Genomic DNA, 13,484 nt, shown 5'->3' on the forward strand with positions numbered 1-13,484 from the left:
GGTAGCCTGGTGATGGGTATTGAGGAGGGCACATTCTGCATGGAGCACTGGGTGTTATGCACAAACAATGAATCATGGAACACTACATCTAAAACTAATGATGTAATGTATGGGGATTAATATAACAATAAAAAAATTTAAAAAAAAAAGAAGTACAATGATGTGCTAGGAAGCAAAACAAAATAAGGAGAAACAGAGATAGGTGAAATGAAATGATTCTGCACAATCGTTCATATCTAAGAAATTAAATGCTCCACAAACTCCTTGTAAGTTAGCTACTTTTTTAACAACTGTACTTGAACAAATGCTAAGGCATTTTATTGAAGTGAATCTGTAACAGTGTTTGTTCAACATAAAAATACATTTTCATTCTCTCTGCATGTGATAGTTTTAGAAAAAATAGGTTGATAATTTTAAGACATTAAGTACATTGCTCTGTATTTTTCGCATATTTAAATTGTTTTAAAGGAACACAGAATGTTGCTATATACTATATTTTAAGGTTATTTATACTGAACTATTTTTAAACACCATCACTACTCTAAAAGATACTATCAAAACGAATCAAGTAATAATCATCATCTGTGCCATACCCAACACCAAAGCATCACAGAACAAACCAAAACACTCTGAGTCCCTTACCTTTGTGAGAACTGCTGTGTGTTCTTCTCCACAACTAATATAGACGACTTTTTGTGTTCGTAGGAGTTTCACGTGGCAAGGAGACTCTCGATCTAAAATAAGAGAAAAATCAGAATGTCACTACCATTTGTCTTTGAGATGGAAATATACACAACTATTTTAGGATGAATTCTGGGTCCCCCTGGATCCCTGACTCACATATTCAGCTTCCTGCCTGTACATCCACTTGAATATCTAATAGACATCTCATTTTGAATACATCTAAAACCTAACTCATGGTTTCCCCACACTCCCCAACTCTGTCCACTCACCACCCCCAACACACACACACACACACACACACACACACACATACACACACAGAGTTTCCCTCAGTCCATAAATGGCAACTTCATCCTTCCATTTTTCCTCTCTTTACTTCAAGCACATACCCAGCAATGAGCAAAACCAACTGGCCCTATGTTCACAGTATATTCAAATCTGACTTTATTCCCACTGCTTCCAAACTGGTCTTCCAGCCTCCTTGGGGCCTGCGCTAGCCAAAGTTAAATTGGATCACTCTTCTCCTCAAAACATTCGGTGTCTTCCCCTTTCACTGAGGGAAGCCGAATGCTTTCCTTTGCTTCCATGGCCCTACATCATCAGGCCTATACTACCTCTCTGACCTCCAGCCCTGCTGCTCTTCCTCTCGCTCATTCCACTCTAGACTACACCACCTATCTTCCCACATTAGAGACTCTACACATCCTGTTCCCATTGACTGAAACATTCTTTGCCCAGATAGCTACATGTCCCCTTTTGCCCACCTGACCTCCTATAGGGCTCTGCTCAAACATCTTATCAAAAAGGCCCTCTCTGGAAACCTTATATAAAACAGGAAACTCTCCTCTCAAACCATCTGACATACTATACTTCTGCCCACCAGCATGCAGTCTCCGCGAAGTCAACAGTATTATCTGTTTTGTTCATTGCTGCACCCTTAGAACCTAACATGAGGCCAGCCCACAGGAGATTCTCAAGAAGCATGTGTTAAACAAATGAAAGAGGTATACACAAAGAGTTTACTTACCTTCTTCATCACTGAGCCCTAGCTGCCCTGCATTATTCATCCCCCAGCCAAAAACTGCTCCTGAGAGAGACAAGGCAAAGCTGTGAGCTCCTCCTGCAGCCACCTGAGCCAGGGGGATGCCCTCCAGGGACCTCACCCTCTGCGGGCTGGCTTGGGAGGGGAACTCCTTCCCCAGGCCCAGCTGCCCGTGGCTGTTCTTTCCCCATGTGAAGAACTGACCATCTGAAATAAAAACAGGGTAACTGGTATTACCAGACATGATACAAGTTCCTTTCACAAAAATAACCTCATTAGAGCAATACAGTTGCCCAGTAAGATCATTTGTTAGTTGCTCCCCCTCAACCTACCAAACTCTCCTGAGCGCAAGGGGCAGAGACACTTCATGCTATGAAGACTGCCAAAACCAAAACTCCCACTTGTCATTACAACAGAGAGGTAAACTGAGTCTTACTGCCCTTCAAAGGCTATTAACATTTATACAAAGAAAAGAAAAAATTAAATGTTTAAGTCAATTCAGTTGTGAAGAGGCCAATTACCAGGCTTAGATCCACTAAGGGAGCTGAACTAGTTCTAAACACACCAAGATCATGAAACCCAGGGCTCAGGAGGTCCAGCTTTGACCTGGACTATCTCACAGAGCATTGAGCATGACATGTTGGTACAGATTTCCCTTCAAATTTATTCTAACATGGAATATAGCATTGTTTGCTGACTTAGGTTTCCCTAACTCCCTCCTTTTCACTTATTTGGGAGCTTGATAGTGGAATGTCGCTTGAGAGTGACTACAGCTAAGAAAAACCAATCTTCTGTATGTTCAAGAGCACTGAGATTCAGTCCTGCCTCCTTCTCATCCTCCCCTGGGAGAGCAATGATGACCACCTTCCTCACTGTCTACGCCCTGAAAACGTATGAGCTGCACAAAGGCTGTCTCAGAAACACCACTGTCTAACAGGAATGCATAGACCCTAACCAGTGAGTTAAAAGTGTCCAGTTAGATAACACCACATACAAATGCAAAGAGAAATGATTCCCAAATTAACATAACATTAGCATACATTTCAATGTTATATTACCAGCTGCAAGAGCCAAGCAATGCCAGTTGCCACAGGAAACTTGTAATATCGTCTGCTGGTTCAGCTTTTGTATTAACCTAAAACAGAAAAGGCTTTCTTCTTAAGAAGGCATTCACACACAAACAGTGATCAGAAATATTCCCAACAGTTGTAATAAATAACATCTTTCCTAAAAGACTTTTTAAAAATCAAATGCATAATCTTACATGATACAGTTCTATTAGGTCTTTCACTAACTTCCTACCTCTTAGGCAGTAACTATTAAGAACAAAACAGAACAAAACAAAAAACACATCTGCACTTAAACCCATTGCAACACTCTGTTAATTACCACCTTGAAGGGGAAATGGAGTAAACGATAGAAGAGAGATCCCTAGGCATCTGGCTGCTGTCTATGTGGTTTTCAAAATGAGGGCAATGCAATGAAATGATCCAGCAATCTCACTTCTGGAGGTATAGCTAAAAGAACTGAAAGCAGGGTCCCAAAGAGATATCTGTACACCCATGTTCAGAATAGCATTATTCACAATGCCCAAAAGGTAGAAGCAACTAAAGTGTCCATCAACAGATGGAACAGAATGGAAAAACAAAATGTGGTGTATTCATACAAAGGAATATTAAATCAACCTTCAAAAGAATGGGAATTCTGGCATATGCTACAATATGGGTGAAACTTAAGGACATTATGCTAAGTGATATAATCCATTAACAAAGGGGCAAATACTTTATGAATGCACTTATGAAAGACATCCAGAGTAGTCAGATTCATACAAATCAAGTCTGATGCTGCTTGCCAGTGGCTGGGAGAGAAGAAATGGAGAGCTGTTATTTAAGGGATAAAGACTACTTTTTGCAAGATAAATTTTTGCAATTTCTGGAGATTGTTTACACAACTATGTAAATATACTTAACACTACTGAGCTATACACTTAAAAATGGTTAGGATGCAAAATTTTATGTGAGGTGTATTTTGCCACAATTTTGAAAAAATAAGGACAAAACCTAAATTCCCTAGGATGGTAAAGAGGAAGAGCGTAGAGTTCTTTTCAAATCCTGCTCCTGTGGGCTTGCTCATGTGAAACACGGGGACAAGAACAGTACTTACTTCACAGGGTTGTGGTAAAAAAAAAAAAAAAAATGAAAAGAAATCCATGTAATGGTGCTTGGTGCTGCCCCACAGATTTGGGCACCTGGGAATATCTCCCACTCTCTATTGTACAGCTTGCAAGTTGCCATGATCTTCTTCATTAAGTCAAGGAGTCAGATGGACACGCTCTCAGGAGAGGGGCATCTTAGAAGATAGATGCCCAGTGGGGGAGGAGGAGATTATTTCGAGTGACAAGCAGATATTACCTTTGTTAATGTTTTATTTTCTCAGATATGAAAAGATTATAAAACAGAGTTCACATACGCATTTAGTATCAAATAGAGCCCAACTATTTTTTATTGAGGTAACTGTAGATTTACATGCAGGTGTAAGAAATAATACAGAAAGAGCCCTTGTATACTTTGTCCAGTTTCCCCCAGTGGTGACACTTTGTGAAACTATGGTATAAAATCATAGCCAGGAAACTAATATTAATACAATCTACAAATCTTATTCATACTTCCCCAGTTTTATTTGTACTCAATTCTGTGTATTAATTTTATCACCTGTGTAGGTTCGTGTATCCACCACCACCGTCAAGATACTGAGCAGTTTGAATACCATAAGGATTCCTCATGCTGTACTTTTATAACCACTGCTCCCCTCCCCTATCCCTAATCCCTGACAACCCCTAATCTACCCTCCATTTCTAAAATTCTGTCATTTCAAGAATGTTACATAAATAAAATCACATAGTAGGCAACCTCTTGGGATTGGCTTTTTTGCCTCTCAGAATAATTCCCTGGACATTCATCCATGTTGTACAGGTATCAAAAGTTTGTAGAACCCCACTATTTTTTAAAATTGGAAAATGCATTACTGCCTAGGGGACCAGTGTTTCAGAAATTTTATGCAGTAACAGCCCTTTTTTCCCTGGCCAGTTTCCACTCAAACTCCCCACGATTCTCCCTTTATGGGTCAACCGCCACCCTTACCACAATCTTCATAATCACAGTTACAGAAAGGAAGCAGGTCAAAAAAACAAAGAAACAACAGGGAAATGATAGGCTTGAGGTGGACAGGAGGGATATATAAAGAGTGCCAGCATATAACGTGTTTTACCTAAGCGTCTCATTCTCTCCTCCCAGTAACTTCGTAAAGGTACACAACACGTAACTCCATTTTTAAGTTAAGAAATCAAGGCTTAGATAAGTTAAACAATTTGCCCAAGGTCACTCACCTAATTAATAATAGTACCAGTATTAGAATGGGAGGGCTGTTTGACTTCAAAGCTATGTTACTTTCCACAATACTAGGGTATGGATTAAGAAATTAATTTCAATTAAGTTTTAACATAAAATTATACACAAACCAAAGCCTCAGAAGTCATCCTTAATTCAGACATGACTAATGAAAATTAAATTGTTACTATAACACAAGTTACTTCATTTTTAGAAATGAAATGCCACTAAAAATCTTTGAGTCTCTGGTCATCAACAAGTAAAAAAATTTTTTTTAAAGATTTTATTTATTTGACAGAGAGAGAGACACAGCGAGAGAGGGAACACAAGCAGGGGGAGTGGGAGAGGGAGAAGCAGGCTTCCCGCGGAGCAGGGAGCCCGATGCGGGGCTCGATCCCAGGACCCTGGGACCATGACCCGAGCCAAAGGCAGATGCTTAACTGACTGAACCACCCAGGCGCCACTGCACCAGAAGACTTCCTTTTTTTTTTTTTAAAGATTTTATTTATTTATTTGATAGAGAGAGACACAGCGAGAGAGGGAACACAAGCAGGGGGAGTGGGAGAGGGAGAAGTAGGCCCCCCGCGGAGCAGGGAGCCCGATGTGGGGCTCGATCCCAGGACCCTGGGACCATGACCCGAGCCGAAGGCAGACGCTTAACGACTGAGCCACCTAGGCGCCCCAACAAGTAAAATATTTTTGTCAGTGACGTTATCTTTTCCTTAATAGTCACATAATTTCATTAAAATATATATAGTGCCCTTTTTTCTTATTGCTACTCTCTCTTTTCCCCAAAATTCAACTAATTTTTGGAAAAATGAATCCAAAATATTACGTTCTAAGTCAGGAAATGAATCAAATCACTCTTACCTCCATGTTCCTCTTTTCCTTAAAACAGCTTTTGATTAAAGTTACAAAAATCTAAGAAGGGCAAAAAAGGAAGAGGAAGAAGAGTATTTTGTCCTTTAAAGGGGAACAATAATTGGGCAGGGGAGGAGAGGCCATTTATTAAACGGCCTTGTAATAAGCAATAAATGTGCTGGACTCCCTTAACAACGGTGATGCAAAAGTGAGTAATCCAGGTTTCATGTCATCAAAAGTTCCCAGCTTTGTCTGACAAACAGTCATTAAATAAACAATTACAGTGAACACGACAAGTACAACAGTAGGGGTGTGCTCTATGTTTGTAATACAAAAGGGCAGGAATTAAGCGGCGGAAATAAACTAGTGGCCTCTTTGATCACCAAGAACCTCCACACACTGAGACTTCACCCCCTAAGAAAAGCACCTGGAAGTAACTTCAGTATTTTGGATGTTTACTTAGTGCTGAAGCATCTGTTAGATACTTTATTAAATCATCTAAGATTCAGAAATTAAATAAATATTTGAGTCTCAAAACCATGTATTAGTATTTTGTGTTACAAAAAAACTTTTGGGCTTGCCTGGGTGGCTCAGTCGTTAAGCGTCTGCCTTCGGGTCGGGTCATGATCCCAGGGTCCTGGGATCGAGCCCCGCATCGGGTTCCCTGCTCAGGGGGAAGCCTGCTTCTCCCTCTCCCCCTCCCCCTGCTTGTGTTCCTGCTCTCGCTGTCTCTCTCTCTGTCAAATAAATAAATAAAGTCTTTAAAAAAAAAAAAAAGAAAAAAAAATTTTTGCATATTTGGTATTTTAGCTGTTCGTAATGCTCATAATGGCTATTATTAGAAAACGGGTCAAACTTTTGATTCTAGTTTAGAGTCCTTAATTGAGTAATTGATTTAGGCTTACAATTTTAAGTTAAAGGTTAGTAAGTCCAGCAAGAGAAAAGATGCTTTTTTTATTCAAACATTTATTGAATTCCAAACATTATGCTAACAACTAGGTTACTAGAATAAATAAAGTACAATTCCTGAACAACTCACATTTTTTAACTGGAGACAGACACTTCTATAAATAATTACAATTTTTGTGACAAGTGCTATAAAGTATAAGGCACAGTAGTGGCACCCCCCCCAAAAAAAAACAAACCAAAAAACAAAAAAACAAACCAGCAATTAAGTAAAGAGAGCAGAACCATAACAAGGATTCTAACAAAGCAAGAGCAGGAAAGAGTATTTATAAAACTGGCATCTGAAAACTCAGATTCCTGTCTGTGACATTCTTACCTGGGCACTGCCACCGAATCCTCGGTAGTCATGAGTCCTAGTTGACCATCACTCCCTGCACCCCAAGAAAACAGCTGGCCCCGGTCACTGAGGGCCAGGCTGTGCGACTCGCCACATGCCACATGGACAATGTGCTGATCTGCCAAAGCTCCAATTTGCTCTGAAAGAGACCAAACCAAGGAGGAAAATGTAGAGCCTAGAAATAGGAATCACACAAGACTTTCTTACACAGAATTATCCTTCTAGGCAGTTTCGTTTTTCACAAAGAACCACTAAATCTGTATATTATAGGGATTATAAATTTCATACATTTCTACAAGCTATCAGTTTAGAGCCCAGCTACACTGGGTAGCATATATGACTGCAGCAGCACATACATCCCAGGTATTCCCCCATGGGCCTGGGGCTTCTCTCCAGGGAGAAGCCTGAGGTTTACTGTTGGGAGATACTGAACCAGAGAGGCTCAAATGTGAGTGGGAATGAGGCATATTACTTAAACCAGTGGGACTGGTAAAATTCTGCTTGGGAACAATAAGACTCCTTTCCCAGAGCCCTCCCTCCCTAATCCAGAAAATACCTTTCCCCCCAAGGTTCCAGAACACAGCCTCATACATAATATCTAGCCAAGAAAAAGGAGGATTTCTCTGAAAAAAAAAAAAAGGCCCAAAAGAGAAGCTCCACAGACACTGACATCTGTGGGTCCCCCAATGAAATGTCCAGCTTCCTGTGACTTAACAAGCCTTGCCCTCACACAATTCCACTCACATTTTAGAACCGCACTCTTAAATATAAAAGGCTGGGCACAGCACTTTCCTCACATATGAGGAAAATGCTAACATGAAAGAAAAAAAAAAAGAGAAAATGAACTCAGAAGATAAGGATCATGCTGGGCGCAGAAAAAATATTTAAGCTGTTAGAGAAATAGAAGAAGATAAGGACCATTCAAACATTTGAGGAATAAAATCATCTTAGAAAATGAAAATATGGCAGCATGAATTTAAAGACAAAAACCTTTCAAAAGCAGACTGGGAAATAAGAATTGAAGAAATTCCCACAACCATGTGGTCAACTCATCTTCAAAAAAACAGGAAAGAATATCCAGTGGAAAAAGTCTCTTCAACAAATGGTGTTGGGAAAACTGGACAGCAACATGCAGAAGAATGAAACTGGACCATTTTCTTTCTTATATCATACACAAAAATAAATTCAAAATGGATGAAAGACCTAAATGTGAGACAGGAAACCATCAAAATCTTAGAGGAGAATACAGGCAACAACCTCTTTGACCTTGGCCAGAGCAACTTCTTACTAGACATGTCTCCAGGGGCAAGGGAAACAAAAGCAAAAGTGAACTATTGGGACTTCATCAAAATAAAAAGCTTCTGCACAATGAAGGAAATAGTCAACAAAACTGAAAAGCAACCTACAGAATGGGAGAAGATATTTGCAAATGACATAGCTGATAAAGGGTTAGTATCCAAAATCTATACTTATCAAACTCAACACCCCAAAACCAAATAATCCAGTTAAGAAATGGGTAGAAGATATGAATAGACATTTTTCCAAAGAAGACATCCAGATGGCTAAGAGACACATGAAAAGATGCTCAACATCCCTTGGCATCAGGGAAATACAAATCAAAACCACAATGAGATACCACCTCACACTAGTCATAATGGCTAAAATTAACAAGTCAGGAAACAACAAATGTTGGCAAGGATGTGGAGAAAGGGGATCCCTCTTACACTGTTGGTGGAAATACAAACTGGTGCAGCCACTCTGGAAAAGAGTATGGAGGTTCCTCAAAAAGTTAAAAAGAGAACTAACCCTATGATCCAGCAATTGCACTACTAAGTATTTACCCAAAGGATACAAAAATACAGATTCGAATGGTTACATGCACCCTGATGTTTACAGCAGCATTATCAACAATAGCCAAACTATGAAGAGAGCCCAAATGTCCATCAACTAATGAATGGATAAAGAAGAAGTGGTATATACATACAATGGAGTATTACTCAGCCTTCAAAAAAAAAAAAGAAATCTTGCCATTTGCAATGATGTGGATAGAACTAGAGTGTATAACACTAAATGAAATAAGTCAGTCAGAGAAAGAGAAATACCATATGATCTCACTCATATGTGGAATTTAAGAAAGAAAACAGATAAAGATATGGGAAGGGGGGAAAAGTAGAAAGGGAAACAAACCATAAGAGACTCTTAAAAATAGAGAAAAACTGAGGGTTGATGAAGGGAGGCGAGTAGGGGATGGATATTAAAGAAGGCACTTTTTGTGATGAGCACTGGGTGTTGTATGTAAGTGATGAATCACTGAATTCTACTCCAGAAACCAATATTGCACTGTATGTTAACTAAAATTTAAATTAAAAAAAAAAGAAGAAATTTTCTAAGAAATAGAACAAAAAGACAAAGAGCAAAACAGAGGGGGTTAAAAAAGAAAGAAATGAGGGGATTATTTCAAGAGGTCCAATAATGGAAAAATAAGAACTCCATAAAGGAGATGGGGAAAATACAAGGTAAAACCATTTCAAAGAAGAAATACAAGAAAAGTTCTCATAAGGACTTAAATTTCACATTGATAGGACCTATGAAGGACTCAGAATAATGACTGATGAAAGACCTACTTCAGAGGACTTCATCTTGAAATTTTAGAACACCAAAAAAGACTCTAAAAGTTTCCAGAACGGAAAACAATTTATATACAATAGAACAGGGATCAGAATGGCATTAGATTTCTCAGAAGCAATACTGAAAACTAGAAGACAATGGAGCAATGCCTTCACAATATTGAAGGAAAATGACCTCCAACTGAGAATTCTGTATCTAACTAACCATGAATAAAATATGAGGAGAGAGGGGAAAAAGGAATAATTTGCAGGCATGTGAGGCTCTCAAAATATTTTACCTCCAATGCTGCCTCTCCCAGAAAGTTACCATAAGATAATGCCTCCTAAACAAAGGAAGATTCAGGATCCAGCAAACAAATCTTACATAAGAATTCTTAGGTGAAGAACATTTCCAAAACAGCTATAATGTAGGAGGCCCATGAGGCAAAGTTGAAGGAATGTCTCCAAGGTGAAAAGCAAAATACAATCTGATGAGTTTTATATTGTTATGAGTTTTACAGTTGTCAGAGAATACAGAGGTTACTATGCAAAAGAAAAAAAAGATATAATTAACTCCAGAAAATACATAAAATGTCTTATAGGAAATAAAAGCAATCATTGAACACAGAACCATAAAAACCAAACATATATAATTTACATAATCAAAAATTTAATTTGTCAATTGATTTCAGCAATCAATTATTTGGGAAAGGATGAGTATCTAGGGGTGAGGAAGAGGAAAGAGTAGACGGAGAATATAAAGGAATGCTAATCTTCCCCAGTGTCTCTACATTATGTCCAATACTGAAAAAAAAAATCAAGAAACAGCATATAAGCATGTCATTTAGAAAACATAAATATTAAAAGAAAGAGCTAAAACTGTTCAGAGAAATGGTCTCTGCTAGTGAAACTGCAGGGGAGGCAGGGAGCTTCTGTTTGACCTAAAGATAGTTTGTATAAATATATTACTTGGAAACAAAGTTTTTATTTAAATTAAGCAACCGAAAACATGCTCATGTCAGAGAAATCTCCTAAAAGACGCTTTAACTCCTGTAGTTCCCATTGCCCAACTTCTTTAACCTCTATTCACTATTAGACCCCATATCCCAACTCAGCTTTGCCTCACGCACTAGGAACAGTCCTGTCTTTATTTTGGAATAAGGTAAGAAACTCCTTCTGAAGTACCTTGGGTGATTCAGACTCTACTCCTGACACCAAATATCCACCTTGTACCACAGTTCCAGGATTTGGGCAGCTTTTATGTCCTCCTGGGCCTGGGTACCTGGCCTGACACCTCAGCCATGACTGAGGCCTGGCCCCTAATACCTGACTTCCTACGCCAACCATTAGCCTTTCCTGCCCGGACATTAGCATTCAGCCTAACAGGACGCTCTTTACCTGATCTGCCACTACGTTCTTGCCTCAAAACCTGTCAATAGCATCCCTATTGATCTTGTTTACCACAGCTGAACAGCCTCAAAAGGGCATGGTAAAACCTAAGACAAACCAATTCCTGTCCCATCACGCATTAGCCATCAAACCACCACTGCTACAACAAAACCTACAGCCCCAAAGGCAACGCTCGGTAATGCAAAAATCTGTGAGGAATCAAACCGGTGACTGCACCAAGTCCAACTTATTTTATTTCTTCTAGCCAGAAAACTAAGCTCATCTGATTCAGACTGGGGATCTGTTAGAGTGAAGTTATAATCCCTCTTCTAGAATCCACTCCCTAGGTCAGGCCAACGTGGGAATGAAGGCTTCATTCACACCTCTCCCTGAACACTCCCCTGCTCCAGTTGGGAACGTTCAGGCTGCAGTGTACATTTTCACATGCAGTCTCTCTGGTTCATTCTGTCAAGACTCTATGCTATATTTTGCAGATCATGACAGAACCTCAACCCACACATTAAAATAATTAAACACACTGAAGAAATATTTGGCATTTTTTGAGGATAAAAGTATATTTTCTCTCTGATCCTCTCATAGCAACCCTTTCAAGTCTTTAACAGTCCTTAGCAATGTTCTCAAATCAGAATGAGCAAGGTAATAGGAATGAGCCAGAACAGCGGCAAATGTGGAGTACTGCTTAGAACAAGTCAGCAGTTCAACTGGACTTACGTTATTATGATTATTTCTACTTGGTTTTTGAGCCCACAAAGTTTTAAATGTATTTTCAGGTTAATAGTGAATTGGGCATTAAACCATCAAAGGGTGGCAATAGAGAGGATGGTATGAGCCTAGAGGGAAATGCATGATGCCAAACACTTACTTAATCCTGCAACAACCCTGTGAGGCAGGGTTATAGTAAGCCCCAACTCAGAAAACATATGTAATTTGGCCAAGATTCACAACTAATGAGTGGAGAAACTAGAATTGGATCCCAGGTCCTTCTGACTTTAGAGCCCATTGTACCCACTAGGCTGTATTACATTCTGTCATGGAAAAAGATTAGACAGATACGAAACTGGTAAAAGTAACAATGAAGTGATTAGCCTAGATATGAAAAATGGGAAATGGACTTTTTCCTCATTGTTCAGATGAGAAATATATTCAGTAGTTTGCAGTTGAATGGAAAGCATAGAGAATATACAAAATTTGTGCTCAATATTTGCTACTAAATTTTAACTAATAAAACTATAATAAATTAAATGTCAGCAGTTGGTATGACAAAAGAGATTAAACTCATTACTTAAATGTCTCCTCTCTGAGGTTCCCCAAATTGTCTACTCCAGGATTACACTTTTCTTTAGGAGTAGAAAACAAAAGGCAGAGCCATCCTGTGAGAAATGTTGTGCTTTGCCCTGCCATCCTGTGGATTCTGAGTCCTCACATTCACCCAACCCTCGTTCCTGTTTCCCACGGGACTCACCCTAGTGCACATCCTGCCTCTTGCTGCTACATTCTGCTCTCCCCTGGCAGTGTTCCCCCAGTACTGTCAACCCAGTCTGAGGGGGGCAGCTGACTTCTACTGCAGATCTGGGATGAGGGAAATAAACATTATCTCAGCAAACCACTCAAAACAAAATATAATCCAAATTCTCCTGCAGATCCCCCCAAAAAAGAATTTCCTAGTGCCTGACTCTCCTCCTGGGGTGCCCTGTCTTCCCACAACATGACTAGGCTCTCTCTCCATTGTTTGCTTCTGTATCTGTTTTGTCCTAAGCCATATTCCAACTATTTTCTTAAGTATTCTCATCTAAACATTTGGGGGAGGGGGAGTCTGGGCTATGCTCAGTAGAGTCTCAACTCTATAATACAACTCACACTTTAAAGTGATCCCACCCCCATAAAAGAGATCTCTCCACAGCAGGAATTATATCTTGTTTCTGAACCAAGACACTCAAACCAGAGTCAGTTTTTCAAAACCAAATTTTTTATTTATTGTACAGTAAAACTGATCTTTTATTATGTACAAGTCTATGAATTCAAGCACATGTCACAAAGAAGATATGGAACAGTCCCATCACTCAAAAAAAAAAAGTCCCTTGGTCACACACTCTCCTCATACCTAACTCCTGGCAACCACTAATCTGTTTTTTAGCACTATAGTTTTATATTTTCAATACTGTCACATAATGGGATCCTATAGTTTCTAACCT

At 39.3% G+C, this 13,484-nt stretch overlaps 1 protein-coding gene across 3 annotated transcripts in view; it reads right to left on the reverse strand.

Annotated features, from left to right (window-relative positions):
* The window catches only part of HERC3 (HECT and RLD domain containing E3 ubiquitin protein ligase 3), a 110,990-nt gene that overhangs the window by 60,429 nt on the left and 37,077 nt on the right, over positions 1 to 13,484 (reverse strand). For all 3 annotated transcript variants that reach the window (XM_081812156.1, XM_081812155.1, XM_081812157.1), the window contains exons 2-5: positions 7,256 to 7,415; positions 2,785 to 2,861; positions 1,712 to 1,933; positions 643 to 734 (exon numbers count right to left, since the gene is read on the reverse strand). In XM_081812156.1, the coding sequence (XP_081668282.1) occupies positions 643 to 734; positions 1,712 to 1,933; positions 2,785 to 2,861; positions 7,256 to 7,415 (551 nt within the window). The remainder of the gene's footprint in view (positions 1 to 642; positions 735 to 1,711; positions 1,934 to 2,784; positions 2,862 to 7,255; positions 7,416 to 13,484) is intronic.

The sequence above is a fragment of the Leptonychotes weddellii genome, chromosome 2 (assembly GCF_054177405.1).
Source record: "Leptonychotes weddellii isolate Sample4059 chromosome 2, ASM5417740v2, whole genome shotgun sequence".
In the NCBI taxonomy this organism is placed as follows: Eukaryota; Metazoa; Chordata; class Mammalia; order Carnivora; family Phocidae; genus Leptonychotes; species Leptonychotes weddellii.